We start from the raw sequence: 23,494 nt of genomic DNA, 5'->3' as shown, positions 1-23,494 counted from the left end.
GCGGAGCGGCGGCCGGCGGGACCCTGCTCGCCCGAGTGCTACGAGGAGATCGTGGCGCTGGAGCAGGCGGAGGATCGCATCGCCAAGCTGGAGGAGGAGAACGGCAGCCTGCGGGAGCTGGTGGAGGACATGCGGGCCGCCCTGCAGAGCAGCGACGCCCGCTGCCTGGCCCTGCAGGTGAGTGCGCCGCTAATCACCTCCTCCCTCAGTAACGGGGAAGGTGTTGCTCCGGTAAAGCTACTAAAGCTAAATCCGGTGTTAAAAACCATCCCCAGACCCGTTCCGAAAAGGAGCACGGCACGGAGCGAGGCTGCTCCTTCCCCTCCAGCATCAACTTCTTAGCAAAGTTTGGTTACATGGAGTCTTTAAGGAGAAATGTTGTGTTTTCAGCAGTGGGACGTTACCTCTGTTTAGGGGACGCACTGAAAACCACCCTGCCAAACTGATGTCTTCTACAATTTTAACAATCCTAAGTGTATATACAACACTTTTCCTATGGCACAGGCAGTCAGTCAGTCCCAGAGCAGTTAGCACCGCTGTGGGGTTGCTTCCAAAGTAAGAAAGAACTTTTTGGTTCTTACCTGCGCCACCACATTTAATGACCCAGCCATAAATGCCCAAGAGCTCTCCACCTCAGGAACATCAGGAGTGTGTCTTCTCCAGAGCGTGGCCGTGCAAGTCGAGGGTGGGAGCCAGCCCCACCAAGGGGCTGATGAGCAGTCCCTGGTCCTGCAGAGCCCCGTTACCTCGGGGGCTGGTTTCTCTACTGGCCCAAGCGAAACACAGAATCACAGAATCTTCTAGGTTGGAAGGGACCTTAAAGATCATCTTGTCCAACCGTCAACCTAACTGACAAAAATAGACACCCACACAACAAACAGGGAGCATCATCACTAAACCATACCTCCCAGCACTTCATCAACCTGTCTTTTGAACACCTCCAGGGATGGTGCCTCAACCACCTCCCTGGGCAGCCCATTCCAATGCCTGATAACCTTTTCAGTGAAAAAATTTTTCCTAATATCCAGCCTGAACCTCCCCTGGTGTAACTTGAGGCCATTTCCTCTCGTCCTGTCGCCTGTGACCTGGGAGAAGAGACCGACCCCCACCTCTCTACACCCTCCTTTCAGGGAGTTGGAGAGAGCAATAAGGTCTCCCCTCAGCCTCCTCTTCTCCAGGCTGAATAACCCCAGCTCCCTCAGCCTCTCCTCATAAGACTTGTGCTCCAGACCCCTCACCAGCTTTGTTGCCCTTCTCTGGACCCGCTCCAGCAGGGGGCCCAAAACACACACCTACTTAACCCAGTTAAATTACTCCGGCATGAAACAGCACGGAGCAGGCAACGGGCTGGGCTCACCGAGACTCCTGGGGGGGCTGATCAGGTTGGGTTGAACCCTAACATGGTGCTCAGGGACCTCTGCTCCAGGCGTGACACCACCATCGGCGGTAGCCGCCTGTCCAGCTCCCCAGCCTCCGGCACGGCAGGTGAAAGCCACTTCTACCATCTTCATGTGAAAAGTGAAAGGAAGTCACAACCAAACACGGAGCCACCACTCAGAGGCCCCAGAGAGAATCAGGAGGAGGACAAAGATCAGAGGTGCAGAGCACCACCAGCTGCTCTTTGCTCACTGTCTACCCAACATGACTTAGAATATTTCCAGTTATGTTTTTTAGTCTGCCTTTTGAGGGCAGACTAAAATAATGACGTTAAAGCTATACAGAAACCTGTGCAATAACCTAATTTTCCACTTCGATGAGTAGCTTTAAAATTAAATTTCAAATTAAATGTACATATTTAAAAACTACTTTCCAGAGATTGTTTCCGTGTCTCTGTATTTCACAAAGGAGCTTATTAGTTACTGATCAACTATGTGTCATTGAAAAAACCCCAACAAAACACAATCCAGCCATTTTCAGTCTTGACTAAAACATCAGTTGCTTTAAAACACATTAATTTCTCCCTGCTTTCTGCTCCTGTTCGTTACAGGTAGGACTGCGGAAATGCCATGCTAGCCATAAGGAAGAGGGGACCTGTTTTATAGGGACTAATAGACAATTAATGCAGAACCACTCCCAGACCAAGTGCCTTCAAAGTGTCCTGAAGGAGGTGGAACTCATCCGGAGCTCCAGGGATGGGCAAATCGAAGAAGCAATGAGGTTCAATCAAGAGCTGGAAAGAGAGCTGAAGAGCTCTCAGGAGGCTCTGGTCAATCTGGAAGACTGCAACCGTAACCTCAAGAGGGAACAAGCAGAAATGAGGAAGAAGGTTGAAGAGGCGAGACACGCTGTCCTCAACAGTCTTGGCAAAGTGAAGGAGCTGGAGGTGAAAGCTAACGAAGTGCCACATCTGCAAATTTACATTCAGCAGCTGGAATCGGAACTGCAGCGCTACAGGTAAGTTCCACCCTCAAAAAATGCCTATAAAATCACAGTATTGGAACAGAAGTTAGCTTGAAGATCACTGGTGGGAGCTTATTAAATATCTCCAAATAGCCACAAAAGAAGTCCTTCAGAATCCTTTTCCAACACATCTACTTTTTCACTTTGACTACTATCCATTCAGACATTTCCTGCTAGTTAAGTCCCACACCCAAAGCCAGCTGTGATCAGATGGCTGATACTCTACTTCTTATGAAAGCTGTTCAGCTTCTCAAACAAATTGGAGAAGAACACACAAGGCCAACTTCTGGCCTCCAGTTTCAACTCTGCTGTGACTTCATCACTTCACTGACAGAGTATGTCATACGCCAGAAAAGAAAAGCTAAAAGGCTTTCCTAAACCCATACGATAATATAGTGGGAGTCTCAAACAAAAAAAATACATTCTCCAACTACACCCCACTTTTGGAAACATATTTATGTATCCTATTACAAAACTCAGAACGTTGGTCACAAATAGCTCACTGATTTTGTTGCTTTTTATCTCAGATAAAGGTCCCACAGAGCCCCGTTACCTCGGGGGCTGGTTTCTCTACTGGCCCAAGCGAAACACAGAATCACAGAATCTTCTAGGTTGGAAGGGACCTTAAAGATCATCTTGTCCAACCATCAACCTAACTGACAAAAATAGACACCCACACAACAAACAGGGAGCATCATCACTAAACCAGACCTCCCAGCACTTCATCAACCTGTCTTTTGAGCACCTCCAGGGATGGTGCCTCAACCACCTCCCTGGGCAGCCCATTCCAATGCCTGATAACCTTTTCAGTGAAAAAATTTTTCCTAATATCCAGCCTGAACCTCCCCTGGTGTAACTTGAGGCCATTTCCTCTCGTCCTGTCGCCTGTGACCTGGGAGAAGAGACCGACCCCCACCTCTCTACACCCTCCTTTCAGGGAGTTGGAGAGAGCAATAAGGTCTCCCCTCAGCCTCCTCTTCTCCAGGCTGAATAACCCCAGCTCCCTCAGCCTCTCCTCATAAGACTTGTGCTCCAGACCCCTCACCAGCTTTGTTGCCCTTCTCTGGACCCGCTCCAGCAGGGGGCCCAAAACACACACCTACTTAACCCAGTTAAATTACTCTGGCATGAAACAGCACGGAGCAGGCAACGGGCTGGGCTCACCGAGACTCCTGGAGGGGCCGATCAGGTTGGGTTGAACCCTAACATGGTGCTCAGGGACCTCTGCTCCAGGCGTGACACCACCATCGGCGGTAGCCGCCTGTCCAGCTCCCCAGCCTCCGGCACGGCAGGTGAAAGCCACTTCTACCATCTTCATGTGAAAAGTGAAAGGAAGTCACAACCAAACACGGAGCCACCACTCAGAGGCCCCAGAGAGAATCAGGAGGAGGACAAAGATCAGAGGTGCAGAGCACCACCAGCTGCTCTTTGCTCACTGTCTACCCAACATGACTTAGAATATTTCCAGTTATGTTTTTTAGTCTGCCTTTTGAGGGCAGACTAAAATAATGACGTTAAAGCTATACAGAAACCTGTGCAATAACCTAATTTTCCACTTCGATGAGTAGCTTTAAAATTAAATTTCAAATTAAATGTACATATTTAAAAACTACTTTCCAGAGATTGTTTCCGTGTCTCTGTATTTCACAAAGGAGCTTATTAGTTACTGATCAACTATGTGTCATTGAAAAAACCTCAACAAAACACAATCCAGCCATTTTCAGTCTTGACTAAAACATCAGTTGCTTTAAAACACATTAATTTCTCCCTGCTTTCTGCTCCTGTTCGTTACAGGTAGGACTGCGGAAATGCCATGCTAGCCATAAGGAAGAGGGGACCTGTTTTATAGGGACTAATAGACAATTAATGCAGAACCACTCCCAGACCAAGTGCCTTCAAAGTGTCCTGAAGGAGGTGGAACTCATCCGGAGCTCCAGGGATGGGCAAATCGAAGAAGCAATGAGGTTCAATCAAGAGCTGGAAAGAGAGCTGAAGAGCTCTCAGGAGGCTCTGGTCAATCTGGAAGACTGCAACCGTAACCTCAAGAGGGAACAAGCAGAAATGAGGAAGAAGGTTGAAGAGGCGAGACACGCTGTCCTCAACAGTCTTGGCAAAGTGAAGGAGCTGGAGGTGAAAGCTAACGAAGTGCCACATCTGCAAATTTACATTCAGCAGCTGGAATCGGAACTGCAGCGCTACAGGTAAGTTCCACCCTCAAAAAATGCCTATAAAATCACAGTATTGGAACAGAAGTTAGCTTGAAGATCACTGGTGGGAGCTTATTAAATATCTCCAAATAGCCACAAAAGAAGTCCTTCAGAATCCTTTTCCAACACATCTACTTTTTCACTTTGACTACTATCCATTCAGACATTTCCTGCTAGTTAAGTCCCACACCCAAAGCCAGCTGTGATCAGATGGCTGATACTCTACTTCTTATGAAAGCTGTTCAGCTCAAACAAATTGGAGAAGAACACACAAGGCCAACTTCTGGCCTCCAGTTTCAACTCTGCTGTGACTTCATCACTTCACTGACAGAGTATGTCATACGCCAGAAAAGTAAAGTTAAAACGCTTTCCCAAACCCACACAATAATATAGTGGGAGTCTCAAACAAACAAAAAAATTCTCCAGCTACACCCCACTTTTGGAAACGTATTTATGTACCCTATTACAAAACTCAGAACGTTAGTCACAAATTTATTAGCTTGCTGGTTTTGTTGCTTTTTATCTCAGATAAAACTTGGGCTGATTGATGGTTACTAAGCGCCAGACAATTCTGCCCAAGTTTCAAACTGCCTATGGAGTAAAATGTTGCTTATATTTTTACTGACTCAAAGTAAAACTATTATTTCATATTTTTTTCCTAACTGTACTAAAACTAGTATTTTAATATATTGTCTGTTTTGAACTCCTAGACTCTTCCTAATCTTATACTTCCTCTGTTTGCTTATAAGAAGAATTCATAGGGAGTTATTTGTAGCATCATAGCCATTGTACTGCTTTATGAAGGGAGGAAATTCTAAAAATAATCATTTTATCCGGTGTCTTTCTGTAAGCATTGTGTATGTTAATACCTGTGGGCTGGCAGAAGATAAAAGCATTTATTTAAACATCTATAGGATTTTTAAAACACTGTGAGGGCACGTGGTGTCCAAGATGACTGTCGTTTATGGGAATATCTGAGTGAATGATACAACTCTTAGTGCTGAGATAGACCATACTATTTTTCTAGTCCACCAAAGTCCCCCTGACATAAGCACCAATGAAGTTAAGTTCTTGTCCTGCAAAATTGCTTTTCCAAAGTACCACCAAGTGTAAAAAATCACCTTTAAGCAAGTAGAGGTGAACCAGTTAAAGACAGAAAGAAATGTCACCTGGGCCTTGCAGAGCAGGAACTTTTTTTTTTCCTAACTGTACTAAAACTAGTATTTTAATATATTGTCTGTTTTGAACTCCTAGACTCTTCCTAATCTTATACTTCCTCTGTTTGCTTATAAGAAGAATTCATAGGGAGTTATTTGTAGCATCATAGCCATTGTACTGCTTTATGAAGGGAGGAAATTCTAAAAATAATCATTTTATCCGGTGTCTTTCTGTAAGCATTGTGTATGTTAATACCTGTGGGCTGGCAGAAGATAAAAGCATTTATTTAAACATCTATAGGATTTTTAAAACACTGTGAGGGCACGTGGTGTCCAAGATGACTGTCGTTTATGGGAATATCTGAGTGAATGATACAACTCTTAGTGCTGAGATAGACCATACTATTTTTCTAGTCCACCAAAGTCCCCCTGACATAAGCACCAATGAAGTTAAGTTCTTGCCCTGCAAAATTGCTTTTCCAAAGTACGACCAAGTGTAAAAAATCACCTTTAAGCAGGTAGAGGTGAACTAGTTAAAGACAGAAAGAAATGTCACCCGGGCCTTGCAGAGCAGGAACTTTTAATGGGTTACATCAAAACAAACAGTGTGAGTTTAAACATGTAAATTACATGTTCTTTGCAAGATAATCTTCCTCTGTAATATTAATTTTAAAATTCCACGCTAATTTCAAGTGAGTGTAAAGCTCAGGAATGGTGCTAGACTGGACATTGGGAAACTACACCCCTTTTTTTAGCCCTGCTGTATGTTTAGCACAGGACCAGGCAGCTTCCACGGGCAAGACCCTTTAGTAGGTCTCGACTGTGTTTGCCATAAAGCGCTTCCATCCCCCTGGCCGTGCAACACGGCTCTTAAACAGTTTAACAGCAGAACCACGTACTGATGATTGAGACTCGCAGGCCTGTGGTCATATTCCACAGCTCCACAGTACATGGAATACCATAATTCCACATATTTCACCGTGTGACACGGAGATGCCCAAACTGGCAGCCAATAGGTAAGTTCAGCAGCACGGAGCTCAATGTTACTGTGATAAAGAGCTTAACAGCAGTAAGGGTCTCTGCCCTCACCACCTTCAGCATCACCGCTCGTCCCACTCACTTTACTCACTTACACTCCTGCTTCAGGTGGCAAAAATTCCTTCTGCTCATAAAGAATCATCTTCTCCCGTGGAACAGAACCCCAAAAACCCATGGGCATAGTTTGGGTGAGGTGTTAAGAAGTACATGTTGGGGGAGAGATGATGAGTCGGCCACGGTGCAGACATGGAGGGACAGCTGATACATCCCACCGGTTTCTCAGTCAGCTGGCAAGTGTATTACTTAGAATGTTATTTAAGTCAATATGTATTTAAGTTTAAACTCCAGTGAGCAGTTTTCTCCATTTGCAAGTACCACAAAAAGTTTGTAAGCATCTAAGCAGGACTGAGGTTTGGCAAGAACTCATGCTGCAAGGTAGAGGCAGAAAGAAATGAGTGGGGATTTGACTCTACTGCAGAAAGCATTTAAGGTTGCAGATTTGACTCCTGAGAATTCACCTTAGCTGGCTTGGTGTGGCCACTGTTTTACTTCAGCCAAGTCTAATTTCTTCCAGAGAGGATCATCTTCAAGCAAAGAGACCGCTCTCTGAGTTTTTCATGCTGCTTCTATTTATAATTTTGCATTTCTAAAGCAAAGAAGAAAATGCTGTCTCCTTTTTGTTTCAGATTTTTTAAACTCTTTACACATCTAAATCCCACTTCTAGACCTTCCCCCTTACACCAACTTGCTCTCAGCTAGGCCTGTAATCACAACAATGACCTTAAATTATAATTCCTAACTCAGGAAGCAACATAGTTTGCATCTATTCAGGAAAGCATTTAAATACTTGCAAGTGATTAAGTGTTTTCCTGAATTGGGGTACCTAATTACAGTTGCCTTTTCTGACCACAGATTCATATTCCTGCAAATTTAATGCAAAATGTTGCTGTCAACATCTCTGGTAAATGTTTGCTGACTGGGGGTTGTATGACTTAAGTACACAGGTTCCTCAATCAGGGTTTGAAACGTCCCTGTCACGTTACTCAGGCTCTGAAGCCAACCTCGTTGACCAAATAGTTTCTAGATCCTTCTTGTCTCAAGGTGCAGACCCTGTTCATCCTACACTGGAGACACATCTCTGGTTTTGGTTCCCTATTTTCTCCACCACTAGAAGTTTGTACTATTTTTTATTTTTAATCCTTGTCAATTTAATGAGTCAGCTCAGATACTTTAAAGGTAAATTTCAAGAGATTCCTTACCGGAAAGCATGAGTTTGCTTCATTTCAGAGCAAAAAGACGCGTCACAAGAAATTGTATACTTTATCATTGCTATTATATCAAAAATGCATAATTCACAACGCCAGCATAGAGAAGAGTTTAGGAAGTCATGGAAGCCCCATTTTTTTTTACGAAGTGCTGCCCAGAGAGCTATTCTCATTTTCTACCACTGCACTTGATTTCATTTCCCCAGGACCTTTCATTTGTTATTACTGAAGCTCAGCTTTTTCATTTTTGGACTACTCTTCCAGTTTCTCAAAATGATACTGGGACTAACCTCCAAATTGCTGCTATTTCCTCCCAGCTTGGTGTCAGTTGCACATTTGTAATTTCTCTTTCCAAAGCTGGCAGCCTAAATGAACACACTGGCTAGTTCCCAGGACAGATTCTGGTGACCTCCTCTTGATACACTCTCATTATTTGAGAGCAAATCATTAACAGCTATTCCCTAAACTCATTTTTTTTCAGTAAGTTTTGCTCCAGCTCAAGGTGACACCATCCATGTATTTTAATATACTCCTACGATTTATAAATATTATTTATAAGAACGCCACATATAAAAATGTTACTACAATAAAAGTGTCCCATCTACTGCTTCTCTTTATCCATTCAGCCCTTTTTCCTGTCAGAGAAGGAAATTAAATTGGTTTGACATGAATTGTTCTCACCAAATATAAGTTGGCTCTGTTTTCTATGCTACATTGTAGGTGGCATAGAAATCAATTACTTCATAAAGTTTACAGTTGGTTTTTTTTTATTTAATAGCATTGGAGGGAATAACAGAATTTAACAACCTTTTTTTTGATCCCAGAGTAACAATACAAAGAAAGGTCATTTGGAATTGAAACAGGTTTCATAATGGAGATATTCAGAGAGGTTTCACATTGCTGTGGTAGCCAGCAGCACAGTAATTACAGAGGTCAGTGGAAGGGGTCATAAAATACCAAATGCAGACCATATGCATGGTCTGTCTCCCAAATTACTTAATTATCCATCAGCATTTATATGTGTTAATGAGTAGGAATCTTTTTTGTATGTAATGCAGAGAGACTTGTTTCATCCCCTCATATTCTCTTATAAATATGAAAGTGGAGGCCTCAAGCATAATTTCCCCCATTTATTTCTTTCATGAAGTCACCAGTGTTTTGTTTTGTTTGGTTTTTTAATTTATGCTTTGGGTTATCCTGTATCAGAAGTAGTTCAATTTTTCTTTTCTGTTAGGAGGCAATGTCCTGATTTTTTCAATAATTTCTCAGGTTATCATTTACTCTAAAATAGAACAAGATGGACCAAACAGACCCAAATCAATAATCCAAGAACAGGAGACGAACGTGGAAATATTCCTAATTGATAGAGAGCCAGCTCTGTAAGGTGAAAACACAAAAGCCCTAGGAAGGAAACACTGCTCCACAAAAGAAGGTGTATATAGTAGGTTATCTTCAATCTGATGATAATGAAGGTTTTATATTTAGGCATCCCAGCACTGTTCTTCTATTTTAAAAATTAGGCATTAAATAAAGGAAATCTGGACAGCTTTCTGCTTGTCTGGCGTCATCAGTAACAACTACTTGCCGGTTGTAAGGTGAATTATTTCAGAGGGCACAGAATTTGAATGGGGGCTGCGGGTGTCCGTGTGGGGGAACACACAAAAGACCAGCAAGAACTGCAGGTGATAAGCACGTCCCTGGAGGAGGCAGGGAGTGGGACTGGTGACAGTCAGTAGGAACAGTGACAGTCAGGGAGCTGAGCTCACAGGGGGTAAAACAAAACCTTACGTTGCAGAGCCCCATCTGCACGAGCGCTCAAACAGATTATTCTGGATGAACTCGTGTAACCTCATTTTTATTTTCTAATTCTGCTCGTACCTGATATTTTCTTCTACTTAAGACTGTAAGAAGTTATATATTACATAGAAGTCTGGCAAAAAAAAAAAAAAAAATCAGAATTTTAAGTTTTTCAATAAGTTAGTTAACAGTAATGTTCCCATCGTATAAATCTTAGGCTACTCGCATGCCTCTAGTTATAGGAGAGCCATGAGCTCAGCAAGCAAATCAGACTATTTGAAACACTTCAAAGGGACATTCTGATTTCATAAAATGGGAAAATTGAAAATATTGTTATATATGGGGAGAGCCATGAGCTCAGCAAGCAAATCAGATTACTGCTCATTTGAAACACTTCAAAGGGACATTTTGACTTCATAAAAAGGGAAAATGGAAAATATTGTTATATATGCTAGAGAGCACTGTACAGAGCAATTTAAATACATGAACTTGACATCGAAGAAAATGTATAGCATCTCTTTCTATGGAAAGGCTAGTTTCATTTCAAACGCAAGAAGATTCTTTCAGTTCTTTTTAACATTAATAATACTTGCTTCCCATAATAGTATCAAAACCTTTACTTCAAATCCATTCAAATTAGTCCATTTATCCACAAGGAAGCTGGTACTTGGGTGCTAATTCTGGTGTTGGCAATGCAGCCAGTTCTCTGGCCTTTTGCAGCGCCGGGCTCTTCGTTACACAGCGTTTGTTCCTGGGAGCCCTTCCCCGGTCTCTCACTAAATCCTCCTTTTCATCTGGCCTGCCTTATTTGCTGTGTTGGGAGTAATGGCTGTGAGGACAATGGCAATGCCACACACGTGGAGGCTGCCTTCGCCCTGTCCCAGGCTCCCCTAGTCAGCAGTAACAAAAAACATAATTCAAGCCAAAGGAGATAGTTCTGTCCTCTCGTACACAGCAGCTGCTTTTTAAAGATGTCTCCTTCCCATCTCTGCCTAATTTGAATCATGCTAGCCCCTCCTATAGCAGAGAGCTTATTTTTTCCCCAGAAGGTGTGCAGTCTGTGTTTCTGCAGCTATTCTCCCTTGAATCCGTGCCTGGAAATCCCACCAGCAGCTTGGTGGAGCCCCACACTGCATCCCCCTCCTTCATCTGCCCCGACAAGCTGCATCACACCTTTCTGCATTTATGGTCTTTCCCCAAGAAAATGGACAGCTTTTACTGCCCAGGCTTTCTAGGTGATGCAACTTACTATCCATCTTGTCTTATGCCAGCAAAAATAAATGATTAATTTCATACACAAAGATAACTTTAAATTAAAGAAAAAACCTAGTCCCCTCACCCCTTTCAAATCACTTTGTAAAAGTGGACTCCCTGGCAGAGGCTACACCACTTTGAAAGCACACCTCCCAGAACAAAGTCACTTTCCTGGTTGGATTCAATGATCTTAAAGGTCCCTTCCAACCTAGACCATTCTGTTATTCTCACTGTCATTGCGAGGACCAAAATCAAACCGAAGTGGTCCTAGCTCACAGATAGCCCTCAGGTGCAACCCTCTGGATTACCTGGGTGAGCTCCTGTACAGCACCTTTCTGTAGCAAATATTAGCAGTGTGGCACTGTCTGCCATAAAGGCTTTCTAGGTGCCTTCTGGTGGTAGGACATCGCTGCCGTGTACTGCTGTTGTGCTCAATTTACAGACCTTAGAATGGCATTAACCTTGACATCATCCATCTGACAGACCCTGACACTTCAGATCCCACTGCACGCAGCCACACGCGCAGCAAACTCGATGCATTTGGCTTATTCTGGGGATGGAGTTATCTGCTTGACAAGACTGGGATCTATGCATCTCCCTTGACCTAAAAGCCAACCGACATCAGTGTAGGAAAGCTGCATAAAAAGAACCTTTATTTATCACCAAGGAAAAGGCATCTTTAAGCCCAGTGTTTGTAGGCTCCTGTCACAAAGTGTTACAGCTCACTGAGAACCTCACTGGGAGCCAGGAGGACCGCTGGGTGTTGCCTACTCTTGGCCTCTCTGTTGTTTCTTAAGCAAACCTGACAAATCTGTAGCTGCTTCCATGCACAGAGCACCTGCAGCAAAGGACCTTGCCAGAGAGCTCCAGTTTTTCCCCACCTGGCTAAAAGGTCTCTGTATGACCAGGTCCCACTGTGCTGCTCCTACGCTCCGACCTGTTGAATTCACGAGGAGCGTTCCTCTGCTCATAGGAGACCATCACTGGGCAATAAATCTTGTACTGAATGGAAATCTGCCAAACCTCCTTAATAGATGCTTTGAAGAGCCAGCACTATTTTAAACATTTACTTTTTCTGCAGGTTGGTTTTGTAAGACAAAGTAGGAATATATAACCTCAAAGTGTAACTTGCAGCTTCAACTTGGGGCTTCTACCTTTACCTCCCTGTTGTCAAAGACTTTGACAACAAATCTGAAGTGAAAACACCAGCAACAAGATCCTGAGAGGACCAGAGCACTGACAAGTGCTTCACTCAGGCACTTAAACACACGTTTAGTATAAAGTACCCGACAACTCCACTGAGCCCCTCCAGAGATAAAATTAAAGCAAATCAACCAACCGTATCTCAAGAGGGTTCAGTGCATGTCATTTTGGCTGTCAATTCGCATAAGTTACTTCAAAAATCAAACACCACTCATCATCTACACTCAGGCACAAGCAGAGGATTCTGCATTCTTTTAAGTTTTATATTCTGCTGGAAAAATAAAAAGGGAAGACATTCTGTTTTTTCTTATCTTCATAGAACTTGAAAATTACTTCATGAAAGTGAGGAGAGGAGGAGCTCTATGAAAGCAGAAAGAAGCACTTATTTACTCTTTGCCCCTCATCTCACTTTCCTTCAGGATATCAAATAGACAAGAAATAGACAAGGTAGTTTGTAAGACAGATGTCGACAACCCCAGTTTTCAAACAGGTTAATTTGTTATGCTAAAATAGTCTGCTCTCAGAATCTGGAAGGATTAATGATCTGCAGGGGAGGAAGCCTTATCTCTTGAATACATCCCCAAACCAACAATGATACAACAAGATGAGTGAAGTCACCCTACAGTTCAAGGGAAATTTGTGTATATTATGCTTAAATAGCAAAACAAAACTCAAGAAAAAAGCCTTTTTTATTTATGCACCAGAAAAAATCATGGAACCACGAACTCTGGAAAAGCTAGAGGGACCAACCCACTCAAACCTCTCCTTTGATTTGCAAGAAATATGCTGTTTCAGCAGCTTTCTTCAACCAGTTGTCTGTCCACTGGAGTTAGGCATGCAGAGAAGAAATGAATCTAACCTTTCAGAAGACACACAGGCAACCGTTCTATGTCATCATTTACTTAAAAGCTCCTCTACGTAATATAAGTACTAAATTATCTGGAGACCTGGGGAAATATCTACAAAGTAAAATGAGTTGACTCCATGGCTTCACTGGGAACTTGCCAAAAGGCAAACCCAAAGCCAAACTCAGTTCTCAAACCCCAACCTTGGCATAACCGAGGCCCCAACAGGGGAGGTTTAGATTGAACATTAGGAAAGAATTTTTCACCGAAAGAGTGGTCGGGCATTGGAACAGGCTGCCCAGGGAGGGGGTGGAGTCACCATCCCTGGATGTGTTTAAGGGCTGTTTAGATGCGGTACTGAGGGACATGGTGTAGGGGAGGACTTTGTAGAGTAGGGGAGATGGTTGGACTCGATGATCCCAAGGGTCTCTTCCAACCTAGACCATTCTATGATTTGAAATACCATCACGTTACTCAGGACACCGCCAGGACACTCGCACAGAGGTAGATATTCGATCTGTATTTAAAAGTGCCTGGATTCTAAGCAGGTTGAGGGATGAGCTAATAAATGTCAGTGGTGTTAGGAAATAACATATAGGCAATTTCTGTACTTTCAATGACACCAGACAGTCATTTAGCAGCACTGCAAATATTTGCTGGAGTTTGTTCTGTTTACCCATTTTTTTCACCACACTCAGAACTCCTGTTGATTCACTGGCCACGTTTAGCGTACTGTTCTCTTCCCTTCATCCTCCACTACATTTTTCCAGCTTTATCAGCATCTTGGCTGCCTGCTTAGCAGGAGGATTAAAATCCAGACTGATATTTGCCTCCCCAGTGCTTGGCTTGGGGTATGCTCTTTGTGATACTCAGTGTATTTTCCTCTGTTTGCCAGATTTGCCTGGCAATCTGAATCTCAACTATTCAGAACTGTAGCCACTAAAAAACCTAAGAAAAACTGCAGTCACAACCTAAGAAAAATGCTGCCCTCAAACTAGGGAAAAAAGCTAGAAAAGAATGCCCCGCACTGTAAGTAAAACTTTGATTAAACGTTCTCTGCATCTGATCTTAAAGCTTCACATTCTCAGATAATCCCAAACTGGAAACTCACACAGAGACTGAGATTTTGGGGGGCTGGAGGAGAAGGGCAGGGGGATCAGCTGGTCAAAGTGTTTGCTACAATCCATTAGAAAGAGGAGATATTTCCACAATTCCAGACACGGAACCTATTTGTGTGCTCAAGTCTAACAACCTAAGAAAAATGCTGCCCTCAAACTAGGGAAAAAAGCTAGAAAAGAATGCCCCGCACTGTAAGTAAAACTTTGATTAAACGTTCTCTGCATCTGATCTTAAAGCTTCACATTCTCAGATAATCCCAAACTGGAAACTCACACAGAGACTGAGATTTGGGGGGGGAAGAGGAGGAGAAGAAGGGCAGGGGGATCAGCTGGTCAAAGTGTTTGCTACAATCCATTAGAAAGAGGAGATATTTCCACAATTCCAGACACGGAACCCATCTGTGTGCTCAGGTGCAGCAACCTGAAAGTTTTAAGATACATCAAGAAGCTGACTTAGTTGTTATTTACAGAGATAATTCTTTATCTATGAAAAGAAGTAATTTTTATACACTTTTATAGCTTCTCATAATGCCCATCTGAAAATCTGACAAATTCTGATAAAAACAGATATGTGTGTTCTTAAAGGCTCACAAAGTTGCAGCTCAAAGGCTGAAAACATGAAGCATGGAATGAAGCTTGATCCTTATTGCCGATACCTGTATCAGAGGATGCTGTGTTCTGCTCCCCAGTGCCATTTCACATAGGAATGTACTTTATGGAAAAAACAAATGGCTGGAAAATAAACGTCAAATGCAAGCTTCGAGCATGACGCATCTGTAGAAATTTACTTTTGTTAACAAGTAACTTCAGCCTTCACAGCATCGTCCTTAAAACCACTTGAAAAATAAGGTGTAGAGGCAGTGATTGACTGTGTGCTGCAGTCCCTCCTTGTTTGTGGAAAAAACTGTTCTCTGAAGGGTGCCTGAGCTTCAAGTGCTAATTGCCATCACATCACACACCATCCATTGCAAGAAAAGAGGTGCCAAGTGTTAGGAATCAGATTACAGTGGAAAGACCCCAAACCTTTCATTAAATCTCCCGAATAAAATCAGGCCCTGTGCTGTGTTTTGTGAAGAGTCTCTTTTCACAGCAGAATCTTTCAGGGAAGGTTCGCCATGTCACATTAATCATACCAGTGAAAAATCTGGTATTCACGGCACATCTGCTCTGCTTTTATTCACTGTACTTGACCCCATCACGTGTCCTTGGCGTTAGTTCACATAACATAAAAGTCTCTGGAACCGCATGTGGCGAGGTCAGCCAAGTCTAAAGCAGAACATTGTCAGGTTTAAGCTGAGCTCCTACTATAGTATTTTCACACTCCCGGAGCTGGTAGGTCTAAATAACACTCTGCTTCGCCGAAAATTACACAAGCCAGAAATAGGAGCAATCAAAGCAAGGCCAAAGCTTAGGAAAATTGCTGAAAAGTAGGTTATGCTACCCATTTCAGCTTCAGAAGATACCCAAAAGTGGGGTTTCCAACAGTTTCTATGAAGTTGGGGGTACAGCTGGATTTTGTTGTGCATCAGTGTGCTGACCCCCAGTGAGCCCACTCTGGAGCACTGCATCAGCAGGACATCTGAGCCACGGAGCCACACAGCACAGTCACCCCCTCTTTGGAATTCAGTCAACTGATTTTACAATCCCCAACACAGGCATACCCCTAAAAGCCCAGGTCTCATAGATACTCCTTGCTGCAGAACAAAGGGACACCAAAGAGGGTGGTTTCTAGTGGACTAATTCAGTGGCCTGACAGAACTGGCATAAATGAGGTAGAGATTTGGACCACTCACCTCTAGCAACTGCTCTGATTTCATTTAGACCCAGGCAGAGTACTCAGGCTGAATAGTTTACCCTCCAAAAATATAGTCTGGAAACAGTTTAAACTAGTTGCTTATTTAAGTTACTTCAGGCGAGATTTCACATAGACAAAAATAAAAGGAAAGGGAGAAAAATTATGGTCTATAATTCAGACATTTTCTTGCTAGAGTGTTTTGATTTTTCCTATCCAAATAACATGAAGTCAATGTAGCTACACTGAATTTCAATATACCATTTTAAGACATAAAAAAAGAAATGAAACATTTCATGTTGAAGAGGCAGTTTCCTTCGATGCGAAACATTTTTTGATTCAGATTCCCCAATTCAACCAACCAAAAAAACCCCAGAAAAGATTTGAACAGTTATAAGCAAAAGTGATGAGAGAAACTGGTCTTTAGCCTGAAAGATCTGTGTTTCCATTAATGAATGTATAGAGCTCTGCTTAATTTCCAGTGCTATCCACAGCCCCCAGGGACAATTCCTTTAGCAGAGAGACAAAATAATAAGAAAACCAGAAATCAGAGTGCTCTTAGCTGAAATTGCCAGACTGTATCTCTGTACTGCTGGAGCCCGGGTTCTGCAGAAAGAGAAGGCTCCTGGCTGTGAAATATGACCATCACTGGCAGAACATTCCCAGGTGAATGCACCGACTTGGAATGAAAGACCTGTCAGTGTAGCCGGGGGGTTGATATCTTTCAGAAAAGTTATGATTGATCTCTCTGCAGAAGAGTTATATACTGGGTCTGTTCTTGTGCTGTCAATCTACTGCTTGCTACTTTTTTATCCCTTGTTAAAACAAAAGTTCTTTGTAGTATAATGTCCTTCCTGCTGTTTGTGTGGTGTTTTCTTCTGTTCCCTCTCTCCTCTTGTTACCGACCTGCTTTGCTCTCTGTGGTTTGGGTTGGTTTTGTTCATTATGATTTATAGTTTCTGAATGATGCATTTAAAAATAGGAAACTTTAAAAAGTAAATAAATTTAAAGCTTTTTAGGTAAATACTATGCAGTATATGAACGATCTAAGCTCTGAATTCACATCAGATAATCATGATTAGAGATCTAAAATCATCAGTTTTGAGCTGTTTAGATCTGTATTTTATATAAACCAGAGAAGCTGTCTATGCCTAAGGCCTGGCACATGTGAAGAACTAAAAGTCATTTCTACTGAAATTGCAGTTCTCCAACCCTTATCAGTTAAGGCTCTGCTCCTGCAAACACCACCGAGAAGTCTCTTCTTCTAGTTAGGATGCAGATTACTTATAATCTAAATTGCCTCTTTATTAAAAGATGTTGTTCTTAGACCAGAGGGTTATTAATGCTGGAAAGGTAGCAAATATTTCTTCTTCTTCCAAGCAAACTTTTCTGTGGCAGACTCCCATGGACCAGCTGAATTCATGGAGTTGTGTTTTGTGAAGGAGCGTGACAGGCAGCACAGAAGTCAGCGGGAAGTAAAGGATGCTTTGCTGCCTCGTGTATTCAAGGCAAAACTTTAGTTCTATTAATCTGCATTTACCTGTCTTTATGTCCAGGAAACAAACAGAAAATTACCCCTAAACAAAGCAATGACTCCATAGGCAGAGCCCACAAAAGACACCCCGAGCCCTCCAGTTTATCCAGTCGGTGCCTGGAAGGCAGAGCTGAACCGGCAATTTCTTGCCTTCGTGTGGCTCTATAAAGAAAGAAAAGGCCATGGGGAACAGGAGCGGGGAAAGAAAGAGCAGTTCTGCTCATTACCGTGAAAAAGGAGCTGTCAAATTGTCACCTTCTTTCATCCTTCCTCCCTCGCCAGCCTTTTTCTGACCCAGGGAATGGAAGCTTAAATCAAACAGTCAGAATGAATGATGAAACCGCATAGTTTGTACCAAACAAAACAAGAGGCTGTTGAGAGCGGTAAAAAGGGGGCCCATCCGAAGGCACAGACAGCACCCAGCTGTAGGCTGCCCTGATTTCATTACCACAGGGGCTGGTGCTTGAACGGCCGTGGTGGGAAGACAGACCCCCTTCCTTTGACATGGATAAACACAGCCTGGAAGGGTCCCGCAGGCGCAAACCCAACCGTACCGGGGGGATGCTGAGCTGTGCCAAAGGGAACAGGATTAGTAGGATGAGCAGTGTAACCAGGAGCTGAGCTACCTCAGCTTCAGGAAACTCAGCCTTCAGAAAGGGTCGGAGAACCCGCTCAAAATACAGCTTTAACACTGGCAACAAGTAATTTTAATTTTAATCAAGTTCTGTGTTGGAGGGGGAATGGTTTAACAGCTCACAATAGGCAAGATGAATGTGAACTGGGAGAGCTGTTGAAATACAGAAGAAAACCATGTACTGTATTGTTTTTAAAAGCAGGCTTATGAATTATCCATCAATTCAGCCTGCAGAGGCCCCAGTCCACTTGCGGGTGTTTATTATTTTGGGTGAAGTTAAACAAACCAATGCTTTTGAATCTTTGGGTTGTGCTTTAACCAACCCTAAAATAAGGCACCTTCTCAAAGACAACAATCCTCCCAGGACTCGGGGAAGATTGCCATGCTTCAGAAAATGCTAGATGTTTTTTTTCCCCATCACTTTATAAATGGAACTGTAAAATCATGATGTGGCCCAGAATATAATAGACAAAGTGCCAGGTCAGAGGTGAGCACCATAAAACAGGTATAAAAAGAATTAGTGGCTTAGCTTGTGTATCCTTAAGTTTAAAGGGCGTTTTTTTTCCTCTGGATTAAACAAATGCATACTGCATACATCATTAATGTACTTACTGGATGATACACATTATTGATTTTATATTTTAAAAATATCAACTGATGTTAAAAGACAGGGTACCCTGTCATATCAAGATGTTTCTATCTCATTAAAAACACCACAGAAGATACTCTAGTTCAGAGGTGAATCTGAATTAATCTCTGGGATTTAAAGCAGGAAAGTTTCACCTCAGTAATTGGATTCATGTCTCAACTGCAAGTGCATTTGAATCACAAAGCTTGGATTCAGATCAGAATATTCACTGTCTGAGGGGGAGCTGGATACAGAACTTCAGTTTTATCCTAATTCTAACCAGGACTGGTCATCTGCCTGGTTAGTGCTTGAAAACATGTTTTGTTTGGTCTGCATTTTAGTTGGAGAATTATGTTTTATATCAAGTGGTAAAGAAAGCTACAATAACATTATTATAATTTGATTTCTAGAGAATATAATAATAATGAAAATAAAAAGTAAAAAATTAGTCAATTATCCAAGATGTTAAAACCAAGGATCAGCTGTGAAGAATTGCAGCATGATCTTGGGATACTGGGAGCCTGGATGGTGGCAGGTGATAGTTAACTGTGATAATGAAAACTGATGCACTCTGAGGGGTGGGGAGAGAAAAAACCAACCCACAAACTAGTTCCAGCTTCAGTGGAACAGATACAGTGCTGGACCCTGAGCTTATTATAAACTGCTAGGGAATTGTGTCTTCCAGCTTTATAACCCTGGGAATCTATCTGTTCAGTTGCTGAGTTGCACTGAGGAAAGCAAACATAATATTAAAATTTATTAGGAAAGAAATAGAGAACAAGACAAAATAATTATGCACATTCACACAACACCTGTATCAGAAAAAGGAAACTGTGATCTTTCCACCTAAGCCAGAATAAAACTGGAAAAGGCACAGAAAAGGCAACAAGCGTGGGGGGGAAAAAAGGCATGGAAACTACATTAGCCACTCGCAGATGTGGAAAAGAGCTGAGGAAAGATTAAAAAAAAAAAGTCTTAAAGTTTTCATCAAAATCAAGAAGATGAATAGGGAAGAATTGTTCAGTTTCTTCCAATGCAAGAACTATGAGTCATCCCATGAAAGCAAGGGGCAGGTTCAGAGCAGACAGAAAACGTGGTTCTTACACAGCAGGAAAAGCAAGCTGTGGAGATCCCTGCGAGGTGCTTTGCCTGACGAAAGGTTACATGGATTAAGAAAGCAACTAAAATGCCAATCTTAAACCACAAGATCCCTGCGAGGTGCTTTGCCTGACGAAAGGTTACATGGATTAAGAAAGCAACTAAAATGCCAATCTTAAAAAAACCACAACACAAACCTTAGCAGGTATTAAATAGAAAGATGAGATCTCTGCCTGAATCACTGAGCAAACCCACACACATACTGCAGTGAAAGGCCAGGGAAGGACTAGGGGTGCAATAGGGTGTGTGAATATCAGGGGAAATGCATGCATAAATATTCTCTTTGAACTTTTAATATACAGAAAATGACAAAATATAGTTAAATATTAGGAGTGTCTGTAAAATGACCTTGTCTTCATCTGCAAGAATGCCTGGTTATTGCTCTGAGAATCAATCTTACTTCCCAACACCTACAACTGGAGAGGACCCACACTCTAAGCTTAGCCCTGACTCAGACTTCAGACTGTAGCTTGGAAGAATCATTGACATTTTCCCATCACATCAGTGTTCCTGTCTAAAAAGTTAAGATTGTAACGACCACAGAAGTAGGCAGCTATTACCAATGTTAGTTAATGCTTCTACGATTACCTTTAAGATAGGAAAAGATGAACTACGAGCTCACAGATGCTGTTTAATTCTTTGTGCATCTCAACAAGAGGGGGGGAAGCACCATTGCTACAGAATATTCCTGATACCTGGATATTACTGGGATTTAAAATGGATGAACTCTGGCAAGAAGAATTTCTGAGTTATAGTGATAAATGCTAGCTAGAATTCTGGACAATCTCTGAACCCTCTATTTCAGTGTGAGAGCCAAACTCTCTCAGCTTTAGATGAAACTTTCCCCCATTAACAACCCCCCACAGGATTTCTCCAACGCTCCTCATAAGCATCTGCCTGTGGGAAGCCAGGAGTAGGACACGAATCCAACCAAAACCTAGTGTGACAAAACCCTGCACACGTCCCTGCCTTCAGGTCATGATTTCACATTCGAGACTCTGCTTGAGGGATGCCTATTGTCCACTCTCAAATCACTTAATTCATTTCCATTCAAACCAGAGAAGTTCCCTGCTGAGCTGGAAACCAGCACACCCCATTCAATGTAGATGTCAGGTTTTGTCTAAGAGACAGCCGTACCAATATTGCAAAGATCCTTTTTTAGCCGTTCATGCCTACAGCAAAATTTAATCTGAAAAGCTAGGCTTAGAGTTCCTGACATGCTGGCACAGCAAATATTTCCCTGCATAATTGAAAAAGATCATTTGTAAGAGTGTTGGCCCGGTGGTTATCAACACAGGCGGGGATCTGGGGGAAAGCAGAGCATTTTCAAAATACTGTACGTTTATCAGAAATAAAATACATACTTTTTAACATTTACAGTTATTTGGCCTGTGTGCTGTTTGCAGCTGTCTGTCACGGACAAATGCTGGTATTCCTCTGTTTACATTTTCTCACCTCGCTCCAGGTTGCTTGGTATGTGCAGATATGTGCAATGTTAAAGATTCTGTCTGATAAATGATACAGACTGTGTGATACCTTACATTCTCTGTGCATAAACAAGTGCCTCACCCCTATCTGCCCATAAATGCATGTCTAATATGGTTTCTCACACTGTCAGGGCTGCCAGACAGAGAAAAGGGTGTTCTGTAGCCCTGGAAAAAGGGATTTTTCTCATTTCTAGTCCAGGCAGAAATACAACATTGTATCTCATTGAAAAAAGGTATGAAGATATTCTGAAACTTATTAATGGGGAATCCTCTTTTCCTTTAAAACAAGGTATAGCCTGACTATACAATGGCAGAGAATCAGGCTGAGATGCTGTCTATAAAACAGAAAGCTGAAGCAGATGACACCATACAAATTATTAAATGTACACATTATAAATATAATATATATAAATATACACAATTATTAAAAATACACATTGAGACCACCTGCACAAGTCACTTCATACTCCTGAGCGAAGCAGTCACTCCAAACGTAGCCCAACAGCACTGCTCAGGAACACACTGCATTTCATTTCAAACAGTACTGCTGCTCCCACAGCAGTAGGCTTTTCTTAATAAATATACTACGACCACTCAAACTGTACTACTAGACTTATTTCAACCATTGTAATAATTCACGTCGCCAGAATAATAACTATTCTGTTTTAAATAGTAAGATGAGAAAGTAACTTTGCCCAAGAGATGTTATTCCTTTGTTCTGTGCAAATGCGGCCAAGGACTTCTGTATAGTTTGAACTCTGACACTAATGTTTGTTATTTCAGAAATCTATTATTACAGAGGTTACTGTGTACTTGCCAGAACCGGAGATATAAAATACAGGCTCTATCCTGGATATTTCAGTCCTAGATAAATGTATGTGTCATAAAGGAGCATGATGAAATGACCTGTTTAGATTAAGAAAAATCTCATTTAAAATCTATTCAAATAAACGTATATTTTGGAGAAGAGACATGCTATGAATTCTAGAGAACTCCATCATGAATATCAAATACAGACAGTTTAAAAAGCAAACAGTAATTTAGAAGAGTTACACCTGGACTAGATAATCGCTGTAGGGTCCCTTCCAACTGAATTATTCTGTTCTACAAGGAGAATTCACCAGTTTTGTAAACACCACATTGTAGTTTTCTGCTTCAGGAAATTTAATTTTTAAAAATAAACCATATTTTATCAGCTTACAAAGTCGCAGGTCTAATCCCCACAAAGTTTTCCCTGATGGATTGTTGTGTGCTTTTAACTTAGGGAACTTCTTCCCATTGTTATAGGCAATATGCTGGCAAAGAACTATAAATGCGTAACAGCATGTGCTGCTCTACTAAAACTTGTGTATGTTTTTTGCTGCATTTTATATAAAATGCTAAAAATCGATCTCTCAAGCACTTTTCAATTGGCCACAGACCCAGAGGGAACAAAAAAGCATTTTATTAAAATAGTCTAAATTCAAGTGTAGTGCCAGTATGGATCTCAAACTGCCATCAAACAGGTCTTATCTAGTGCATGGGACCAATTCCTGAGCAACGACTCTGAACTTTGTTCAGGAAATTTAATTTTTAAAAATAAACCATATTTTATCAGCTTACAAAGTCGCAGGTCTAATCCCCACAAAGTTTTCCCTGATGGATTGTTGTGTGCTTTTAACTTAGGGAACTTCTTCCCATTGTTATAGGCAATATGCTGGCAAAGAACTATAAATGCGTAACAGCATGTGCTGCTCTACTAAAACTTGTGTATGTTTTTTGCTGCATTTTATATAAAATGCTAAAAATCGATCTCTCAAGCACTTTTCAATTGGCCACAGACCCACAGGGAACAAAAAAGCATTTTATTAAAACAGTCTAAATTGAAGTGTAATGCCAGTATGGATCTCAAACAGATCTTATCTAGTGCATGGGACCAATTCCCAAGCAACGACTGAAGTTTCTAAGTTCTTATTTTGGTTTTATACATCTTGTAGA

The 23,494-nt window shown here is 42.0% G+C and overlaps 2 protein-coding genes across 3 annotated transcripts in view; both read left to right on the top strand.

Annotated features, from left to right (window-relative positions):
- The window catches only part of LOC106899507 (EF-hand and coiled-coil domain-containing protein 1-like), a 3,267-nt gene extending 869 nt beyond the window's left edge, over positions 1-2,398 (top strand). Inside the window, exons 2-3 of the mRNA XM_014961376.1 lie at positions 7-177; positions 1,988-2,398. Of these exons, the coding sequence (XP_014816862.1) occupies positions 7-177; positions 1,988-2,398 (582 nt within the window). The remainder of the gene's footprint in view (positions 1-6; positions 178-1,987) is intronic.
- Positions 2,399-4,197: 1,799 nt separating this feature from the next.
- LOC106899502 (EF-hand and coiled-coil domain-containing protein 1-like) overlaps positions 4,198-23,494 on the top strand; it is a 55,188-nt gene continuing 35,891 nt past the window's right edge. For both annotated transcript variants that reach the window (XM_014961370.1, XM_014961369.1), the window contains exon 1: positions 4,198-4,601. In XM_014961370.1, the coding sequence (XP_014816856.1) occupies positions 4,267-4,601 (335 nt within the window). In that variant the 5' untranslated portion in view covers positions 4,198-4,266. The remainder of the gene's footprint in view (positions 4,602-23,494) is intronic.

Source organism: Calidris pugnax, unplaced genomic scaffold (genome assembly GCF_001431845.1).
Source record: "Calidris pugnax isolate Ruff unplaced genomic scaffold, ASM143184v1 scaffold615, whole genome shotgun sequence".
NCBI classification, from domain to species: Eukaryota; Metazoa; Chordata; class Aves; order Charadriiformes; family Scolopacidae; genus Calidris; species Calidris pugnax.
The sequence above is the reverse complement of the archived record's forward strand: the minus strand, read 5'-3'. Positions and strand labels throughout refer to the sequence as shown.